The 18,111-nt window shown below is 45.7% G+C and overlaps 1 protein-coding gene across 2 annotated transcripts; it reads right to left on the bottom strand.

The window, feature by feature from the left end:
- Positions 1-1,338: 1,338 nt before the first annotated feature.
- On the bottom strand, positions 1,339-16,727 carry LOC143473433 (carnitine O-palmitoyltransferase 1, liver isoform). Of its 2 annotated transcripts, none has more exons than XM_076970434.1 (19): positions 16,637-16,727; positions 11,297-11,439; positions 10,961-11,100; positions 10,618-10,789; positions 10,307-10,408; positions 10,073-10,210; positions 9,284-9,361; positions 9,071-9,178; positions 8,250-8,337; positions 6,845-7,040; positions 5,829-6,017; positions 5,621-5,726; positions 5,370-5,486; positions 5,059-5,223; positions 4,844-4,972; positions 4,564-4,719; positions 4,279-4,392; positions 3,565-3,657; positions 1,339-3,394 (listed from the first exon to the last, which is right to left on the bottom strand). In XM_076970434.1, the coding sequence occupies exons 2-19, from the start codon at positions 11,435-11,437 to the stop codon at positions 3,260-3,262; spliced, it is 2,367 nt and encodes a 788-aa protein (XP_076826549.1). In that variant the 5' UTR covers positions 11,438-11,439; positions 16,637-16,727; the 3' UTR covers positions 1,339-3,259. The 2 variants fall into 2 exon arrangements, with proteins under 2 accessions (XP_076826549.1, XP_076826548.1); XM_076970433.1 differs by lacking the exon at positions 16,637-16,727 and adding an exon at positions 16,010-16,245.
- Between the last annotated feature and the right edge of the window lie 1,384 nt (positions 16,728-18,111).

Here is an 18,111-nt window from a genome sequence, read left to right as displayed (position 1 = left end):
TCAATATCAGAATTTTGAGTTATCATAATTAAAACATCAAAGTTATTTATTTAAAACTTTTTACCATAATTATGATTGAATATCAAAAACATGATATGCATGTGTTATTTAGTTTTAGCCAGGTGAAAGAAAAGGGCTTTTTAAAAATTTTACCTACATTGAAAAATTCCCAGACTGCTTATAAATGTATCTTTTGGGAGAATGCAAAGTTAAGTAATATAGATCAATGGGCTGACCTGGCTAATATTTAAGCGGAAATATGTCAGCACCCCGTGTGCATATAGCCTATTCTGAAGTAATTAAATTTTTGTTGAAAAATCCGACACTCTGTGTCCAGTTTTCTTTTTTTTTGACAGACATTTCACTTAACAGGGTGCGGACAATATAGGAACTGCAGATTTTAACTAAATGGAGTTTATTCTTTTTTAATAATGCAGGTTTATTCCGTGGGCTGGACTGAACCCCCTGGCGGGCTGGGACGCCCCTGGTTTATACAATCACGATCACAGCATCATTACTCTTAACAAGGTCTCGAGGAACATCAAACCAACTGAATAAATTGTCGTGAAACTGTCAAGAAAAACTCAAATGTCTACAAATTTTTGCATTCCAAGTACACAATGTTGCCTGTGGAGAATACCGATACAAATTCTCCAGGTGTGGCTGGAATGTTTAAAATGCACGTTTTACAGCCCTTTAAAGCAGTTATTCATGTTTAAGCAACTGCTTTGAACGACAAATGCTTAAGTAGATACAATTTACAATACATGATACACTCAAAAGGATTATTAAAACATACAATCAGAAAGAAACATGCAGGTGTGTGTGTGTGCGCGGACTGTGAGAAGCAACGAAGGCTCCTACCGGTTGCAGTGTAGAGAGCGCATGGTTGTAGCAACAAAGAGATTCTGCCCTGCTGTGTGGACCCAAGTTTATCAAACGGAACAAAAACAGTGTCCCATCAAACCGGCTGTGGGTCATCGGGCCTCACTGATGGACAGGGCAGCGTGGAGATGTGTGACAGACAGGGGATTAGGAGCACGGTATTAGAGGGATTTGGGCAGACAAAAGGGTCTTAAATTTGATGAGCGGCCAGTCGGTTCAAACGCAGTGCATGTTCCACATGAGAGAACCGCTCGTGTCAACACGCGCGTGCTGATCCGTTCAAAAGAGGCGCGCGGTAGGGGAGAACCGTCGCTGTAGCAACCGGCACGGGGCCCAAGCTTGTGCCAACTGGAAAAAGGTCAATTATGGAGGATCACCACCCTGACTGCTTATAAAGACACACACCGGCCCCACACACAAAGTTCAGAACAAAAGATCACAATTCACCACAAATATACTTCAATCTCCTTTTATTAAAAAAAGCGATATCAGTGTTTACATTTTTTTGGGTTACGTATAAAATAAGAGACGCTTGCTAGTAAAAGGCCAAAGAGAGAGAGAAAGCGACGGACACAACATAGCACTGGTCCACGGGGTCGGGGATGGATACAATGCAGTATTGCACTGTAATGCAATGAATCATAACCAGGCTCAATTTAAACTGGAACCGATCCGGTCTATGAATATTTGCATTGCTTCCATTTTAAGTTTCAGAAAACACAAGAAGAGTGAAACCACTGTGAGCTCAGTGTATAGTGGTTAATAAGTGCTGAAAATAGTTAACGAAAAAAAACAAAAACTACAATGAGGATTTTCTTTAAACATAAATTACATATAAATTGATTAGCATCATGATAGTTTATTAATTAATGAATGTATGCAAAGTCACTGTGCCAAATGTGAAGGTAAATGCAGTTATCACACCTACAGCATCTGAAGTCTGGAGGACACGAGATCACGGAACGTTGTTTTAAAGACTGGGTCAATTCAAATGTCTCATTGCAACGTCAACAATAACAACAACGCTAGCCAACAGTGCGTGAATTACACAGAAAATCCTTCCCATTCGTGTGAGACACGCTCACAAGTGCAACTCCATGTCTTCACTTGACTGAACTAACGTCACTCTCTACAAATAAGCGCGCGCTGTTGCGGCGCACTATCATCACCGGGGTAACCAAAACTCCCCACCCTGCATCTCCGTGGCAACTCCCGCCACCTCCAGATTACGTCACACCGTCACCAAGACATATGCATCACGTGGATTGCATAAACGTTTTCTCTTCAGGTATGACTTCACCTAAAAGCTACTGGAGTATGTGACCACACACATATAAATGGCTATTCTTGGTCCTTGTATCTATGGTTAGTGTAATTATTATGCCATGATTATCCAGGTTAATGCCTTGCCCTAATACATTTGGACTTCGTTTTAACGTAGAGACACTGAACTCGTGTGCAGCTTGCAGAACAGTTTCTGAAACTACAGCTGAATGACCCTGAAATTCTACACAAGACTGAACTTCAGCGATTTTGTGCGAACTTTACCCTCGATGGGAAGATAAAGACCAGCGCAAAATCAGCAACAGCAAAATATTTTATATAAAGAATATATAATATACACGGTAAAATTCAGTTTATGAATGAAATACAGTTTTACAGTTGCAGAGAATCGTTCTGAATGCTTCCTTCACGGCTGTCGGGTTTGACTCCAGTTCCCCAGGGTCGCTGCTACCGCCTCAAAACAGCCTCAAAACAGCCTCACACCCAGTCACATTAGAGCGGTTGCTCCACATCACCAATATGTAACCTGCAAGTAGAGCTCCGCTGTTGCTCCAACCCACCCCGCCCACCCCCTAGACAGAAGGCCAGTCTGGGGCTTCATTCAAGTACTGCAACTTTACCTCAAGTTCATTCAAGTACTGTAACTTTACCTCAAAGTCCATTCAAGTACTGTGACGTATACTTATCATACTGAGTGAGGTTAACGGTCAGTAATGGTGCTGACACCACTTCCAGGGTCACTTCAATTGCCTATTGCACCATGTTAACTACAGTGAGTGTGGATAATCGTGACAGATGGAGATCAAAGTTCAGAATTGTCTACAAAATGGAGAAACACCCCTGTGCATCATTAGAGACGGTCATGTCCGACAGCACCCTCTGCGTTTAAGGGGCTTAACTTTAGAAGTTCTGGCAAGCACAGCGTACCAATTCAAAATCCAAATCTACTCTAATCTACCCTAATCTAACTCCTCAGCCTCCACACCAACAGTGACCCTTGGAAAGAAGCTTGTTTGTTTGATGGTCAGTGCTCTGGGACGGCCTGGTCCCTCACGACACCTTGCCCCGAGCCCGCGCCATGCCCACCCCCCTACAGATCTTTCTTGACTTGGGGTTTTGGCCCGTGGTTCTGCTCGGTTCTGGATGCTTCTGGGCGGTCGCCGCCCATGAGCTGCAAAAGGTCAAACAGGGCCTTCCTGAGCTGTGTCCCGAACCTATGGGAGTCCTGATACAAACAGAAGGGAAGTCATTATGTGTACACACACACACACACACACACAGTACACACACACACACAGTACACACACACACACACACACACACACACACACACACACACACACACACACACACACACACACACACACACACACACACACACACACACACACTTACAGTTTGAGGGCATGAGTGTTTGCTGGAAATGTGGAAACACATTAATTGTTCTCCGACTATAGCGTAGGACACCCCATAGCCATCATCAGCAACCTGAAACGCAAACACACACGCGCACACCAGGGCAAACTTTACTGTCAATACACAGAACAAAATTTCATTGCAATAGCTGAAGGTGGACTTGAAATATAGGGTGTGCAAATATGCATCAACACATAGCAGCCAATGTAGCGTGTTCACGCAGGTGACAAAATGAGTGGATAAGGCACGATTACGTTAAATGCCTGCGATTCTCGGTTTCCATGTGAGCCAGGTTACGCCCACTTTGCCTCGAGCTGGTCGCATCACCAGGCGCAGGACTGGGGAACCTTAGAGAACTGTGTCTTCAACACAATACAGATGGGAACCCTCCATTTGAGGGCAGGAAACGACTCAGCAGGCTATTTCTGCACAACGTCAGGCCTGAGAGGGAGTCCTCGCCCTCTGACCCCCTGACCCTCTGACCCCTTGACCACAGCTCCAGAGGGACGTAACGCTACTTGAATATTCTACCAAAGGCCATTTTATCTATTGGGAAATAAGACTTTACACATAGGTGCAGCTCTGATTTGATAATGGTGCAAATTCAGGAAAATTGGAACCTTTGTGAGAGAGAGAGAGAGAGAGAGAGAGAGAGAGAGAGAGAGAGAGAGAGAAGGTGGAGGAGACACTAACAGGTCCGAAGCCTCCGCCACAGATGATGTAGTCGGGATGGTTCACAAAGTCGAACAGCTCAGCCTGCTGAAAGGGAGTCTGACTGGTGGAGAGACGCCAGGGCTCCGACAACACCTGAAACACACACACAGATTGGCTAATGTCTTCCACATGTTTTCCATATGGCTCTTCCACAGTTGTCCTGTATGCTCATAAGCGCACACACACACACACACACACACACACACACACACACACACACACACACACACACACACACACACACACACACACACACACACACACCTTGTTGAGAAAGGGTGACTCCACGCCCAGATACTGGGAGACCACGTAGAGACAGAAGAGGTGGCGGTCGATCCCCGCCCCCGTCATGGCCAGACGGTACAGCATCTGGTGCTTCTCGGAGGCCGTGCGAAACAAACGCCTGCACACTTCGGCGGGCTGGGGAGAGGGAGAGAGAGAGAGAGGGGGATAAGGTGGTGCACTGTGTAGTAATACACAGGGCATTGTGGGTAGTTTTTGCATGTAGTCCCATGGCCTCGCGAGCGTCCGGGCTTGCGTTTACCTCCCCACTCTCCAGCGCGCGGATGAAGGCACAGCTCTCACTGGAACACGAGCGCACGGTCTCCGTTCGGCCCTCGCGGAACAGACGCGTCATGGACGCCTCGTACGTCAGGCAGAACGTCCCCCTCTCCTGAGACACACAGAAGAGGACCGACCGTTATCCCGAGAGATAACTCAAACCATAAACTTACACACCTACGATAAAAAAAGACTTGCCCTGTAGTAGGCCAGCTGCAGTGCGGCCTGGATGAAGGCATCCGGGCTCATCCGGATCTTTTTGATGCTGCCCTTGCCGAAGTCGCGGAAGGGGAAGACGTGGAAGTCGATGTCGTCAGCCAGCGCCCGCGCCGTCGCCAACGACTGTGCCACGCGCTCCTGACACTGAGAGGGAGACGTCGGGGTCGGAAGAGTTTCCTTTCCGCTTTTTGAGCAAACAAACTGAGCTACACTTTCTGTTTCTTTATCACTCGACGAACACGATTGGTTTCCAAGCTGTGCGGTCGGCGCAGGTGGGTGGGAATACGCACCTGTGCAGGTATGTCCCAGGTGAGCCTCTGGGGAGATGGGAGCAAGGGGTTAACCTCGCCTTTACAGTGGCCCTCCTCGTTATAACCCAGCTGAAAGCTGTCTGTAGCCAAAACATACTGAGAGAGAGAGAGAGAGAGAGAGAGAGAGAGAGAGAGAGAGAGAGAGAGAGAGAGAGGCAGGGAGAGCTATATTAGTTGGAGGCGTGTCCTTCACGCTGTTAAAAATCACAGGGGTCGATTGTCCGTCTCACCTCCCACATGTGGGAGACGATGGGGGCGTCGGCCCAGGAGTGCTCCGCGTTTAGACCCGTCTTCCCGTTCCTGTACACCACCACGTTGAAGGACTTGTCGAACCACCTGCCCCAGAGAGACATTACATCCGCATCACTGCGGTGCCTCCACGCCGTGCTGCCTCGAGGCTTCAGCTACACAACGAAAATGCAGGTCACATGACCTAACCTGTCATAGCACTTTCCGTGTAGAAGGGACTTTGCGTAGCGGTCCAAGCTGGCCACGGGGTCGTCACCCATCATGCCTTGCTCCTCGTCTTCCAGGGTGACAAAGAACGCAGCCTTCTCTATGCAGTCCAAAGATCTTCTGTTCGCTCCAGAGCTGAAAAACTCCTTTCTGGCCTGGGCCCATGGGATTCTGAGAAAGGTTGTAAAAACAGACATTGCTTACAATTCCTTAAGAGATTTATTCCTTACATACAATTCTGTTTTTAGAATTGCATAATCAAAATAAGATTTTATTGTCAGTGAATAATGCAGTAATACAATACAGGTTACAAAATATAACTGTCTGAAAGGTAAATGGTTGCTTATTGTGCCATGACACAGACTGTAATTAACTGTAATTTCTCTGAAACCTGAAAATACACATGCAACTTCTCAGCAGAGAGAAACTTCTCAAGTGAATGTTTCCGGGCTAGCCAAGTGAGCGTTTCCGGGCTAGCCAAGTGAGCGTTTCCGGGCTAGCCAAGTGAGCGTTTCCGGGCTAGCCAAGTGAGCGTTTCCGGGCTAGCCAAGTGAGCGTTTCCGGGCTAGCCAAGTGAGCGTTTCCGGGCTAGCCAAGTGAGCGTTTCCGGGCTAGCTAAGTGAGCATTTCCCGGCTAGCTAAGTGAGCGTTTCCCGGCTAGCTAAGTGAGCGTTTCCCGGCTAGCTAAGTCAGTGTTAGTCAAGTTAAAGGGTGTCTGTTCACATTCCTCAGGCTCACATAATGAATATATTAAGGTGCACTATACAAAAACAAGGCCAGTTGTCAGGCCAGTTGGAATAATGCCCAATAATTTGTGTATTTAGCTATGCTTGTGTGTGTGTGTATATATCTAGGCTCATGTGTATGTGTGTGTGTGTATATCTAGGCTCATGTGTATGTATGTGTGTATATCTAGGCTCATGTGTATGTATGTGTGTATATCTAGGTGTGTGTGTGTGTGTGTGTGTGTGTGTGTGTGTGCTCATAGCTGCGTGCACCTGTCTCCTGCAGTGAGGGCTGCCAGTTTTTCCTCGCCTGGCGCTGGGGGCGATGGATCGTCAAGGATACGCTGGATCTGGTGTTCTACCTCCCTTGGCGACAGCATCCTGCCAGCCTGGTACAACCAGAGACGGAAATAGCGCCCCCGGTGGTACACTGCCACATACTCACTGTCCTGCCAGTGTACTACAGAGTCTGAAGAGTGACAGAGTCAGACAGACAATTAACGGATTTGAACAGCATTAACGGGTTAATTTAGCTTCTGCACTGACCGATTCTTTGGTAAAATCAATGTTTTGAACAGATAACCTCCTAAAAGATTGTTATAGATGATATTTAAATAACACTGTTAGCAATGTTTAGCAAAAAAGCACAACACAGAGACTAAAACCACAATACAACTCAAGCTGACGAGCATCAGGGCAGGTTCTGAGACACAGCTACAAACAAAAAACAAACCACAGACCAGAGTTGTGAGAATGTGTTGTATTAAAGGCCATTTCTAACAACTATATACTATATACTTAACGTGAACGGATGCGTTTTTATATTTTATGGTCATCCTATTCATTTTTAAGAAATCCAAATTCAAAAAGTCTGAATTTAATAAACGAGTGCTAGGTCATTTGGTCAAGTTAGACAGCTGGAGAATGATGAAAGCAAAAAAAAAAAAAAACGTTGATGGGCGGGGGGGGGGGTGTTGCGAGGTGAAGACAGAAGAAGATATTTCTTGCATACATTGTGTGTATAGGAGTACCTGCAGAAACTCCAGGAATGTGACAATGAGACATCTTCTCAAACTGATAGGAACAGCCATAGTATAGAGGACCAATCACGGGAGGGAGGGAGGGAGGGAGGGAGGGAGGGAGGGAGTGAAGGAAAACTCATGGAAAAGAAAGAGAGAGAGCGAGAGCGAGAGATAGAGAGAGAGAGAGAGAGAGGGCAGGGAAGTGGAAGACAAGCAGGTTGGGGGAGGAATGAAGAAGCCAGTGGGAGCAGCATAAAGTCCCTGGCTCCAGACCCCAGGGGAAGATGGGAAGGGACATCAAACAGATGCAGGGGTGAGAAGATGATGAACATCGTGGAGCAGGCATGAACAGAGAGAGACAAGAAGCTGTCAGGATTTAGCAGGAAAACACTGAAGTCACACACACAAACACACACTCACACACGTACACACAAAAAATGGGGACGACCATCTCTCTCCATCTGTCCCTCTTGAGCAGTCCCATTTCTCATATGTCCCACAGGGTCTGTTTTTAGTGTGTGCCTGTATATGTGCTGAGGGAACGGTGTGTGCGCGATTGTTTATTTTTGTGTATGTGAGTATGAGAGATAGAGCACAGTGGGATGTGCATGTCTGGAGGCTGCATGGCTGCATGGGTGTGTGTTGGTGTGTGTTACCAGTCTCTTCTCCTGGAATTCGTGTAGTGTTGAAGATCCTCTCACATTGAGCTGCACAAAGAGGGATAAAAGTACCAGGGATACGACTCTGAGTGAGAGAGAGAGGGGAAGATATGTAGGTAAACATGAAAGAGATAATGAGTTTCAAACTTAAAACACGGCTATTCTATTTTAATTGAACTTTGCTGCTAGTAAAAACAGGGACCTTGGGTTCTAAATTTCGTTCCACCTCATGTACCACAGGTGATGTGAATAGGGCTGCCATGATTAGTCGACTAGTCACGATTATGTCAACTATAAAAATAGTTGACGAGTAATTTAATAGTCGATGCGTCTGGTTTTGTTTGTTTGTATTTTTTTACTTTTTTCTCTCCAAACTTTTTTCTCTCATCTTGATCGCTGCAAGAGTTAACATTAGCGATAGCGATTTGTTTCATTAGCCTCTGCACGCATTTTCTGTAATGTCAGTGAGACCAAAACTTGGTGAATAATTCCTTAGTTTCAGGTAATTTGATTTAAAAGCAGCTAAGTTTGATGCCAGAGACAAATGAAAGAAAGAAAAACCTAAAAAATATGATCCGATTAGTCGACTAATCATAAACATTTAATCGGTGATTAGTCGACTAATATATAATATAAAATAAATTTAAAAAAATCGTCAGTGGCAGCCCTATATGTAAATGACAATAAAGTCTCCTTGAATCCTTGAACATACATATACATGCACACAGACACACACCCACACACTTAAACAGGTAGACCTCTCCGCCCACACAGGCAGAGTTCTCCGCCCACACAGGTAGACCTCTCCGCCCACTCACAGGTTTAACCTCCTCCTTGTTCAGTCTCCTGCGGTACAGCAGGATGGCGTGGAGGGCGTTCCCAGCTCGCGCAGCCTGGATGGGCGTCGGCGTCACGTACAGGAAGTCCTGATGGGAATAAGAGCCGTTTAGCGCCTCCTTCCAGGCGTGGCACTGCAGGACGGCACAGACCGTCCCGCAACTTAATAAGAAGCAGGTGTGTGTGACACGCACCATGCCATAGTAGTTGCTGTTCACCATGATGGGACCCCGCCCCCTCAGGTAAATGTACTCCTCCCACCAGTCACTCACCTGTGGTGAACAGACAGTGGGGTCAGAGGTCAGGAGCATTCTCTGGGCAGCTCAGCATATTTGTTTCTAATGACCATAATGACCATTTGACCAATGACCATTTACATGGTGGAAGGCAGCTGCATTCACAATAACCATGGAAGGAATCCTAAAATGAAGTCTCGCAAATCTCAAAATCTCTTGACATGCCAGAGCATTTTGTTTTTAAAAGATTGTTTGGCTCACTGAGCCATGACTGAGCCATGACTGAGCCTTTACCAGGGTATCTGCACATTTTTAAATCTCAAATTCAATGACTTTTAAGACCTTTTTAATACCTCTCACAAGAAAAAATAATACCATTACTGGGGATGCAGGTGTGTTCCACATCGTTGACGGGGGGGGGGGGGGTGGCGAACGAAAATTGTTGACGTTGTTGAGGCCGTATACTCTAACGATAGGAATCTAGCACTAGGACCCTGGAGCGGTTATTTTCTGCATTAGCGCTAGATTCGGCACAGTTCACATCGCGCCAGAACAACTGAACAACACACACTTATAATAATTTAATGCCTCCCCTCATAAAATTCCAGACATTTTAAGACATTTTTAGGCCTTGAATATGGAAAACTAAATTTAAGACATTTTAAGACTTTTTAAGGACCCGCGGGTACCCTGCTTTACTTAGCCATGACCGAGCCCTCCCACAGAGGGTAATAGGCTGAGACTCACGTAGTTGGAGGCCCACAGGGCCTTGAGCTTGAGGTACCACTGCAGCCTGCTGCCCAGACTGTCCTCGAAGTCTTTCGCTAGAGCGATCATCTTCTCAAAGTCCGGATCACTCATCAGGGGACGCACAGACTCCAAATACTACAGGCAGATAGGGATGGGAGAGAGAGCGATGAAGATAGGTAAAATCTGCATAATTTTGAGGGAGTGATAGTGATGATGATGATGATACGTTACCCTGGCGATGGTGTCTTTAATGGTAGGAACAGGCAGATTGGGCAGAGAGCCCTGGTAGCTGTATAGCTGAGGTTGCCGTCCAGAAAACATCTTCACCAACATCTAAAAACACACACACACACACACACACACACACACACACACACACACACACACACACACACACGTACGTACGTACGTACGTAAACTCCTTTTAAATGTTGCAAGAACTGTTTTTTTTCCTTCAGTGTAAACTGTACTGGAGAGAGTAAACTGCCAGCTACTCCACCCCCCACCCCAAAGCTCCACCCCCAGCCACGCCCCATACTGACCACCCAGACTTTGGTGGTGTTGGACAGGCTGCCGTGCTGCTCGAACATCCAGCGGTGGTAGGAGAGCAGCTGCTTCAGACACAGCTTCATGGTGAAGATCAGGGAGAGCCAGAGCAGCGTGCTGAACAACACGGCCGACACCACCGTCTGACACTGCACACTCAGAGAGCCGCTGACGCAGACACGCAGACGCACATGTGCAGACACACACAATCGCAGACACGCAACATTTTAAATTTTTTTTTCTCAACCAAATTAAAGTTAAAAGCGATTTTTAATCTCAGATTACAGTGGATTATAATCTGGCTACGTGGTGAGCCTGTCCCGTGCTTCTCAGTCTCACCTGGCCGGCAGGTGTTCCTGGATCTTGGCAATGAGGCCCATGGAGGGGTCCGAGCGTGTGTACATGGTGGCCAGGATCGCTATGACGACGAACAGCCAGGAGGAGGGGCTTGCAGGATACACACCTGTTATTACATTATTCTGGACAGAGAGAAAGACGACACACATTTTGGAATGAGTACTTTTATGAATTGAATCCGAAAAATATTTTAATATGTAAACTACACATTCGATCACATATCCTAGACCAAATAACAGAATTCTGCAGGTCAACTTGAAATGTAACGCATGTCACATTACAGGGGGATTTCAGGTCTGTTCACATTCCGGGTTTCACCTTCAAGCGCACAACGCGTTTCTTCCAGGAGCGCAGACCAGACAGGTAGACCTGCCTGAGGGCCTCGTGAGAGAGCTGAAGGTCTATTCCCTCACGGGTGATGGTGAACTGGAACGCTACTGCCTGATGAGCCTCCGCCATCCCTGCAGGACACACACACACACACACACACACACACACACACACACACACACACACACACACAAACACAAACACAAACACAAACACACATTTATAAGCACTGCTGAGCTAGATGTCAACATTTACACAGTTGGCAATGTAATAAATAGCTCATCCCATCACTGTATGTTTGGAGCAGATCAGAGCCGTTTTCAACCCCATCAAACCATCATCTTCACGGTGTTCCATACCCCCTCCTGGTTCACCCATACGACCACAGTCCACAGTAGGAAAACACCAGCTACGCACATACCAACATCCCATCAAGATTTACAGGAGTCTAAACCACCAGGTGATCAAAATGTAGACCACTCAAACCCAAACCCATCGGCAAGAAAGCACTCAGCTTTCAACGTGGAGTGTTTATTTTGGTTGGGGTGCTGGAGACCCTCTCCTTCTCCGCACCTTCAGGTCCTCACCACAAACGTCAGCAAACCAGCGGAAACCAGCAGATGCCCAGAAGCCAAGATGTCCTTTACTGAGCGAATTTGACTCAAGTCCATGAACACAGTCGCTGTCTTGAGCGCAACCTTGTTATAAATTACGAATGACAAAATTGACAAAAGATGGCACATGTCCAGCGTACCGAATGCTAAAAAAAAGCTTTTAGAGGTCCACCCAGCCCAGATCACGTTAAGAAAAAGACACGAAGCTCTATACAGGAAATGAAACGCGAGCCTGATGGCTGTTCTGGTGCCACTGAACTCACAGTAAGGAGAGAACAAACTCAACACCAACAACAAACCACTTCTGATTACAGCAGACTGGGTAATGCTTTTGCTACATATGACACAAACACAAACACTAGGCACTGTCCTTGTGAGAAAGACAAGATGTCATGCACTAAACAAACGAATATTAAATGTGTGTGTGTGACAGAAATAACAGAAACTTGCACTAAAGTCAACTATGAATACCACTTTAAATTCATGAAACAGCAGAACTATCAAGACAGAAGATCCAGTTGCAGTTTTACTGTCGGTGTAGAACCAAGAGTGTAAAACAAATACAGGAGTCATAAATGATCTTACTGTATATTAAACATGGGACCCGAGATTAACACTGTGGCAGAAAACATGCATCAACATTGCTAAATGCTACGCAAAGGATACAAAAACACAAACGAAGAAAGGGTGGAGAATAAAGGATGGTTGGTTTCCATTTAGAATGAACCAAAAATTCATCATCAAACTGTATTCAAAATATTAAGGGGTTATTAATAGTTAAGACTATATTTGGGTAACACAACCTAAAAATTATTTGGAAGTACTTCAGACGCCTTAGACGGATAACTTCTCAGCGCTTATAGACGGGTCATTAATGAACACACGGAAAGAAACAGTTAAAACTGTTATGTTCAGCATGGCTACTGCATTTTGCATGGTTATCCAAATATCTTTAGTCCCAGATACCCTATCTTTAGTAACAGCTACTGAGACGAGTATGTGTAGAGAACAACGGTAAGTAACAATACCACCAGTAGTAGACTATAACTTTATAAAACTTGATTGACTAGTATCCATGAAAATCTAGTATTTGATTGGCTGGAGTCCAAATTGATTGGCAGGGCCTGCAGTCATACACACTTAGCATTGAACATTTGCATATTATCCCCATCCAAAGTAGCAGTGGTTACGTCACAGATGCGGACAGAAATTAAATGATCCATTAACGAGTTCCGAATTATAAAACATTTGTATTACTGGGTACAAGTAGTTTTGTAATCGTTTTTGGTTCATGTTTATATTGGCTCTACCACAGTGTAAAATCGTCACTTTCTGAAAGGCGACTGGTTCATCAGCATACACACGTTCCCCTCCCTTCCATAAATGCAACAAATAGCATTTCGGGCCACTTCGCGAAGACTTAACCGAGTGGCCGATACCCTGAGTCACCCAAGAGAGTCGTTTATAGATGCCGGTCATCAGAGGCAGGCGGCGTTTCTGGACAGCAGATGCCACCATCGTCTGGCACTGGCCACGCCAAGTGTCACGATTTTGTGGCGGCTGCCACGAGGTGACACCTCCGGGGGTGAAGAGGCAGCGTTCTGCTGCCACAGGCCAAACAGGAGAGCCAACTGGCTCAACTATTCAAATATTATTTTTTTGAACTGGATTTAAGACCACTTTGGATAATATGACCAGACCCGTTGTCTTTATAAAAGGCTATAAAAGAATCATAAATTCAGATCATTATCGCATACGAGGCAACAAGATGCAGAATACCTCAATCCATTTGAGTGTAGCACCGTTTGTGCAACTGGATGTGTAGAACACACTTTCTCTCATATTTCTCTCTTTTTATTCTTACTATGTTACGTGAAATGTAAACTTCTAAAATGTTTATTTGTATCTGCATGCATGAGGTGCATGTGATTTAGGCATGTCTTATCTTTTAGAATAGGCTTACATTAACTCCTGAACTACAATAAATTGTTGAGTACCTATGTGCAGGTTTTAGAATGTGTGACAACACTGTACCCTCTTTCTCAACAACACGCATGCAGAATACATGCAAAAATGGTTTCTGCGGTCACAGAATTCGGTGATCACGGATTTCAGTGATCACGGATTTCGGTGATCACGGATTTCGGTGCAACACTGGCTAGTCTGGTGGGCTTGTGCACATACAATGGATCACAGGCATTGTATTTTTTCCAAAGCCTACTTAGATCCCATTTTGTTGAAATAACACACTATCTCTACTTAAAGTTTGAAAATCGACAGAACAGTGTATGATATTACGGAGCAGTCTAAAGGCAAATCCGCACAAATACACGCACAAAAAAAGCAAGCTTACTGCTATTCTGGACGCAAGTATGATGTATTTTCCGAGGAAGTCACCGAAAAAGCTCGAGAGAGATGAGGCTAATCTCGTCGTGCTTGTTCTGCTTGTTGCGCTCGTGCCACGTTACGAAGTGAAAACCCACTCAAGCAGCGACGGTCAGGTTACATTCGTGTTAAATTTCACTTACTTTCAGACGTGCCTGTGCCTACGTGTATCTGTGTAAATGTATTCCGAGTGTGACCTATAAACGAGGCGCGTGTGTATGCATGTGTGGGTGTGTATGCGCGCGGGAGTGTGTGTATACGTGTGTGTGTGTGTGTATGCGTGCATGTATATACGTGTGTGTATCCGTGCATGTATATACGTGTGTGTGTGTGTGTATGTGTGCATGTGTATACGTGTGTGTGTGCATGCGTCCTCTGCCACAGCTGAGGGTCAGGTCGGCAAGTCAGTCACTGCAATGTTGACATTTCACTGGTCCACGCCCAGAATTGTTGGTTGCCGTGTCAGCACGGTCACTAAAAAGCTGAACTCCCTCTCTCCGTGCAATGCAACTGACATCTTCGTCGTCTACTGGGAACTGGCTCTTCTTTGCGAATATCTCCATCCCCGAGTTGCACGAGGATCCACTCATCCGTCTCTCGCTATAAGACAAAATGGAAGTGCGCGTGGACGGAGAGGAGACGCGTCTCATCCGATACCTCCACACCCAGTTACGTAACTATAGCAACGGCGTGTCGCTATGGAAACGCCGTAAGAGGTGTCTTCTCACATTCCTGGCTGGACCGTCTCCCACAGCAGAACCACTGAAGCTCGTTTGGCCCCATTCAGCAGGTCTGGGAGACACGACATGCTGACATCTCTGGATATTTGCACTTGTGCAATGTGTAGCCTGTTCTGAGAAGCTAGAGGATACCTGTCAACATGATTTATTTAACCAAGAAACAAAGGTGTTGTGTTCAACGCCAACGCACATTGTTTCTAAATCAACACAGTTAATTGCAAATTGCACTGAGCTGATTTAAACACCCTATAAATAAACGTGCGAAAGAGGACGAATTGCTACCAGATTTGTTAGCCAAAATGTTCTTAGCCGGGAATCGTTTATGCATAATCCTCAAGTAATTCGTGGATTTGCTTGGTTGCGGTTTAATGTAATGTAATAATTTTAAAAGCTCCCTTTTAAACGCTGAACCCCGCACAGGTAACGCAGCTGTACAGTTGTGCCAGGACCGACACCGACCGGACCGACACCGACCCAACCGGACCGACGTCCGAGCGACCAGAGTCACAAGTTAATTTAGAGATAATCCCCCTAAACCAGCCGAGAAGTCAAGGAGCTCGGAGTTAATCCCGGGTTCACTGCACCGCGGACAGGCGTAGCTGGTTGGCCGTTACTGCCCATGTAGACCCGCCAGCCACGCTTAGCACGGTGCTAACGGAACCGAGCTAGCAGTGGCCCACGTCAGTCAACATTAAACCATCAAACCTGGTCAAACCGCAAGAACAGTGCCGTCGGGACCACTACCGTGTCACTTTCTTAACGCCCGACATTCACGTCGCCGTAGTCGAGAGCGTGAGACACTGGGCCGGATTAAGACATTAGCCGCTAGCGCGCTAGCTCGGCTCTGAATGGGCTGCGGCTAAACCGGCCAACATGCCGGCGAGATGCGATAGAAACACGCGGAAAAACACCGTTAAGAAGCCGCTACGTTCACACGTGAAACGACGACTCGTCTCGCCTACCTGTTGTCTAAAAACGCAGCGACAGATGCAGCTGACAGACTCGCACGCAGCGACCGGCGTCGTTAATCTGGCGGCGGAGCGCCTGGTGTCCCGTAGTCTCGTCCTGCGATTAGCGCGGCCGAGCCGACGTTATTCCTGTCAGCGCACACGGACGTGATTGGCTGGAGCGGCAGCGGTATACGAGAGATTAACCAATCAGGGACGAGCTGTTGAGCTCGTACGCCAGCGGTGCGAGGGTGAACGGTGAAGAACAGCCCCGCGCGGTGAAGAACAGCCCCGCGCGGTGAAGAACAGCCCCGCGCGGTGAAGAAGAGCCCCGCGCGGTGAAGAACAGCCCCGCGCGGTGAAGAACAGCCCCGCGCGGTGAAGAACAGCCCAGACATAATTTCCTCTTGCCTGACCACTTCAGTAAAATTTAAGAATATGTGGCTTTTTCGTGTGAATTGCAAATTTGTCTGCAAAACCATTAATGATTTAGGGCAGATTTAAATCAATCTTCACTTTTATAACAGAACAAGAGTAGTTCTTTACAAAAGCGTAGTGGCTGAAGTGGTTTAACCGAGATAGGCTGGTTGAAAGCTGCACTAAAATAATCATTTGGTTAAACACATGCGTAAATACAGAAACCTGCATGCTATGGTGCTCCGTATGGCATATGCTTTAGGTCTCAGATGACGCTTCAGAGGTATCAGTTAGGTCCACTTTACACGGCAGCAGAACGTCTTATCTTATATTCTCATAGCAGGTCAAAATGAATAAATGTTTGTGTTTGTTCAGCTGCATAAAGGGAGGAATGCTGTCAGACAGCATTTAGGTCACTTTTGAACTCCAACCCCACCCAAAGCGAACAAGGACACTGAATGTCTAGTGTTCAGAAACAGAACCGACACTTAAAATCATAGACCGAGTAAAGTCAACATCTGAAATCAAACGGACGTGTCTGAAACAGAGTGCTAAAACTCAGCGAAAGCCGCTCATGGCGCTCTGTTTTGCTTTTAAAATTTGGTGGTCGTTCAAGCAGAATGAGAATGAGCTCATTAAGATTCTACCAGTGTAGTCGTGCTGAATAACGCCATCTACAACCACCACGACACTCCTGACGGTTTTACAACTCTGGTTTTGTCCTGTGGGCTTGTTAGTATTTCCACAATTACAAGATAAGTGAAATAATGAACGTGCTTCAAACAAACTTAAAAAAAATCCCAATTCTTTAGTTTATGGATTATTTTAATGTAGGACACTGGGTGGCGCTGTTACACAATAACCCGCAAAGTGACGTCTTTACGTAAGTGTTGACGTTCCCTATCGATGACTCGTGACTCGTGTAGGTAATCTCGATTCTTCAAGAAATCAGAGCGGATGTTTATAAACAAGTGGAAGGAGATAAATGGCGTATTCAAAAGTAAGGAAACGATAAAAAATTTCGAAGAAAGGTGGACGCACAAATACGTATTTGTATTAAATGTGGCAAGTAAAACAGTTTCTTCATCTTAGATTGTGTTGATCGCATTGAAATTCGGTTTCTTGGAGCATTGAATATTACGTTTCTGTCCTTTGACACTTGATGGGCTGAGTGCGCGTGCGGCAGGTCCTGCTTCATGACACTGCAAAATCACATGACAGAATGTAAATGATCTGAATGGAAAAAGTCTTTCTCCTTCATATCTCCAAACAGCTGAATTAATGCATCAGTAATGAACAGTAAATTGTAATACAGACACGTATAACTGAATATCACACAATAATCCATTTTGTGCAACATAAATACTGTAATAAGCCGATATAAAAACTAATGACTCATTTCAGGGATGCATGTAAAATCTTTTAATTACACAGAAATACACACAGATTTTGAAAGACACAGGTTAATTAAGTCCTCTGGATGTGAATTCACTCCCACTTTCTCTTTAGACTTGAACAGGGCACCCTAGCTCAAGTATGACATCCAACCCCGCCCAAATCCAACTCCACCCTCTAATGCGCTCTCGTGCGCCAACCCACTACTTCTTTATTCGAGAATAACTGTGTGGCACTTGAAAATATGCATAATAACTCACAAGTGTTCAAGAGACACGTTGTTGCGCTTAATTTACACATACCTC

Source organism: Brachyhypopomus gauderio, chromosome 13 (assembly GCF_052324685.1).
Source record: "Brachyhypopomus gauderio isolate BG-103 chromosome 13, BGAUD_0.2, whole genome shotgun sequence".
In the NCBI taxonomy this organism is placed as follows: Eukaryota; Metazoa; Chordata; class Actinopteri; order Gymnotiformes; family Hypopomidae; genus Brachyhypopomus; species Brachyhypopomus gauderio.
The sequence above is the reverse complement of the archived record's forward strand: the minus strand, read 5'-3'. Positions and strand labels throughout refer to the sequence as shown.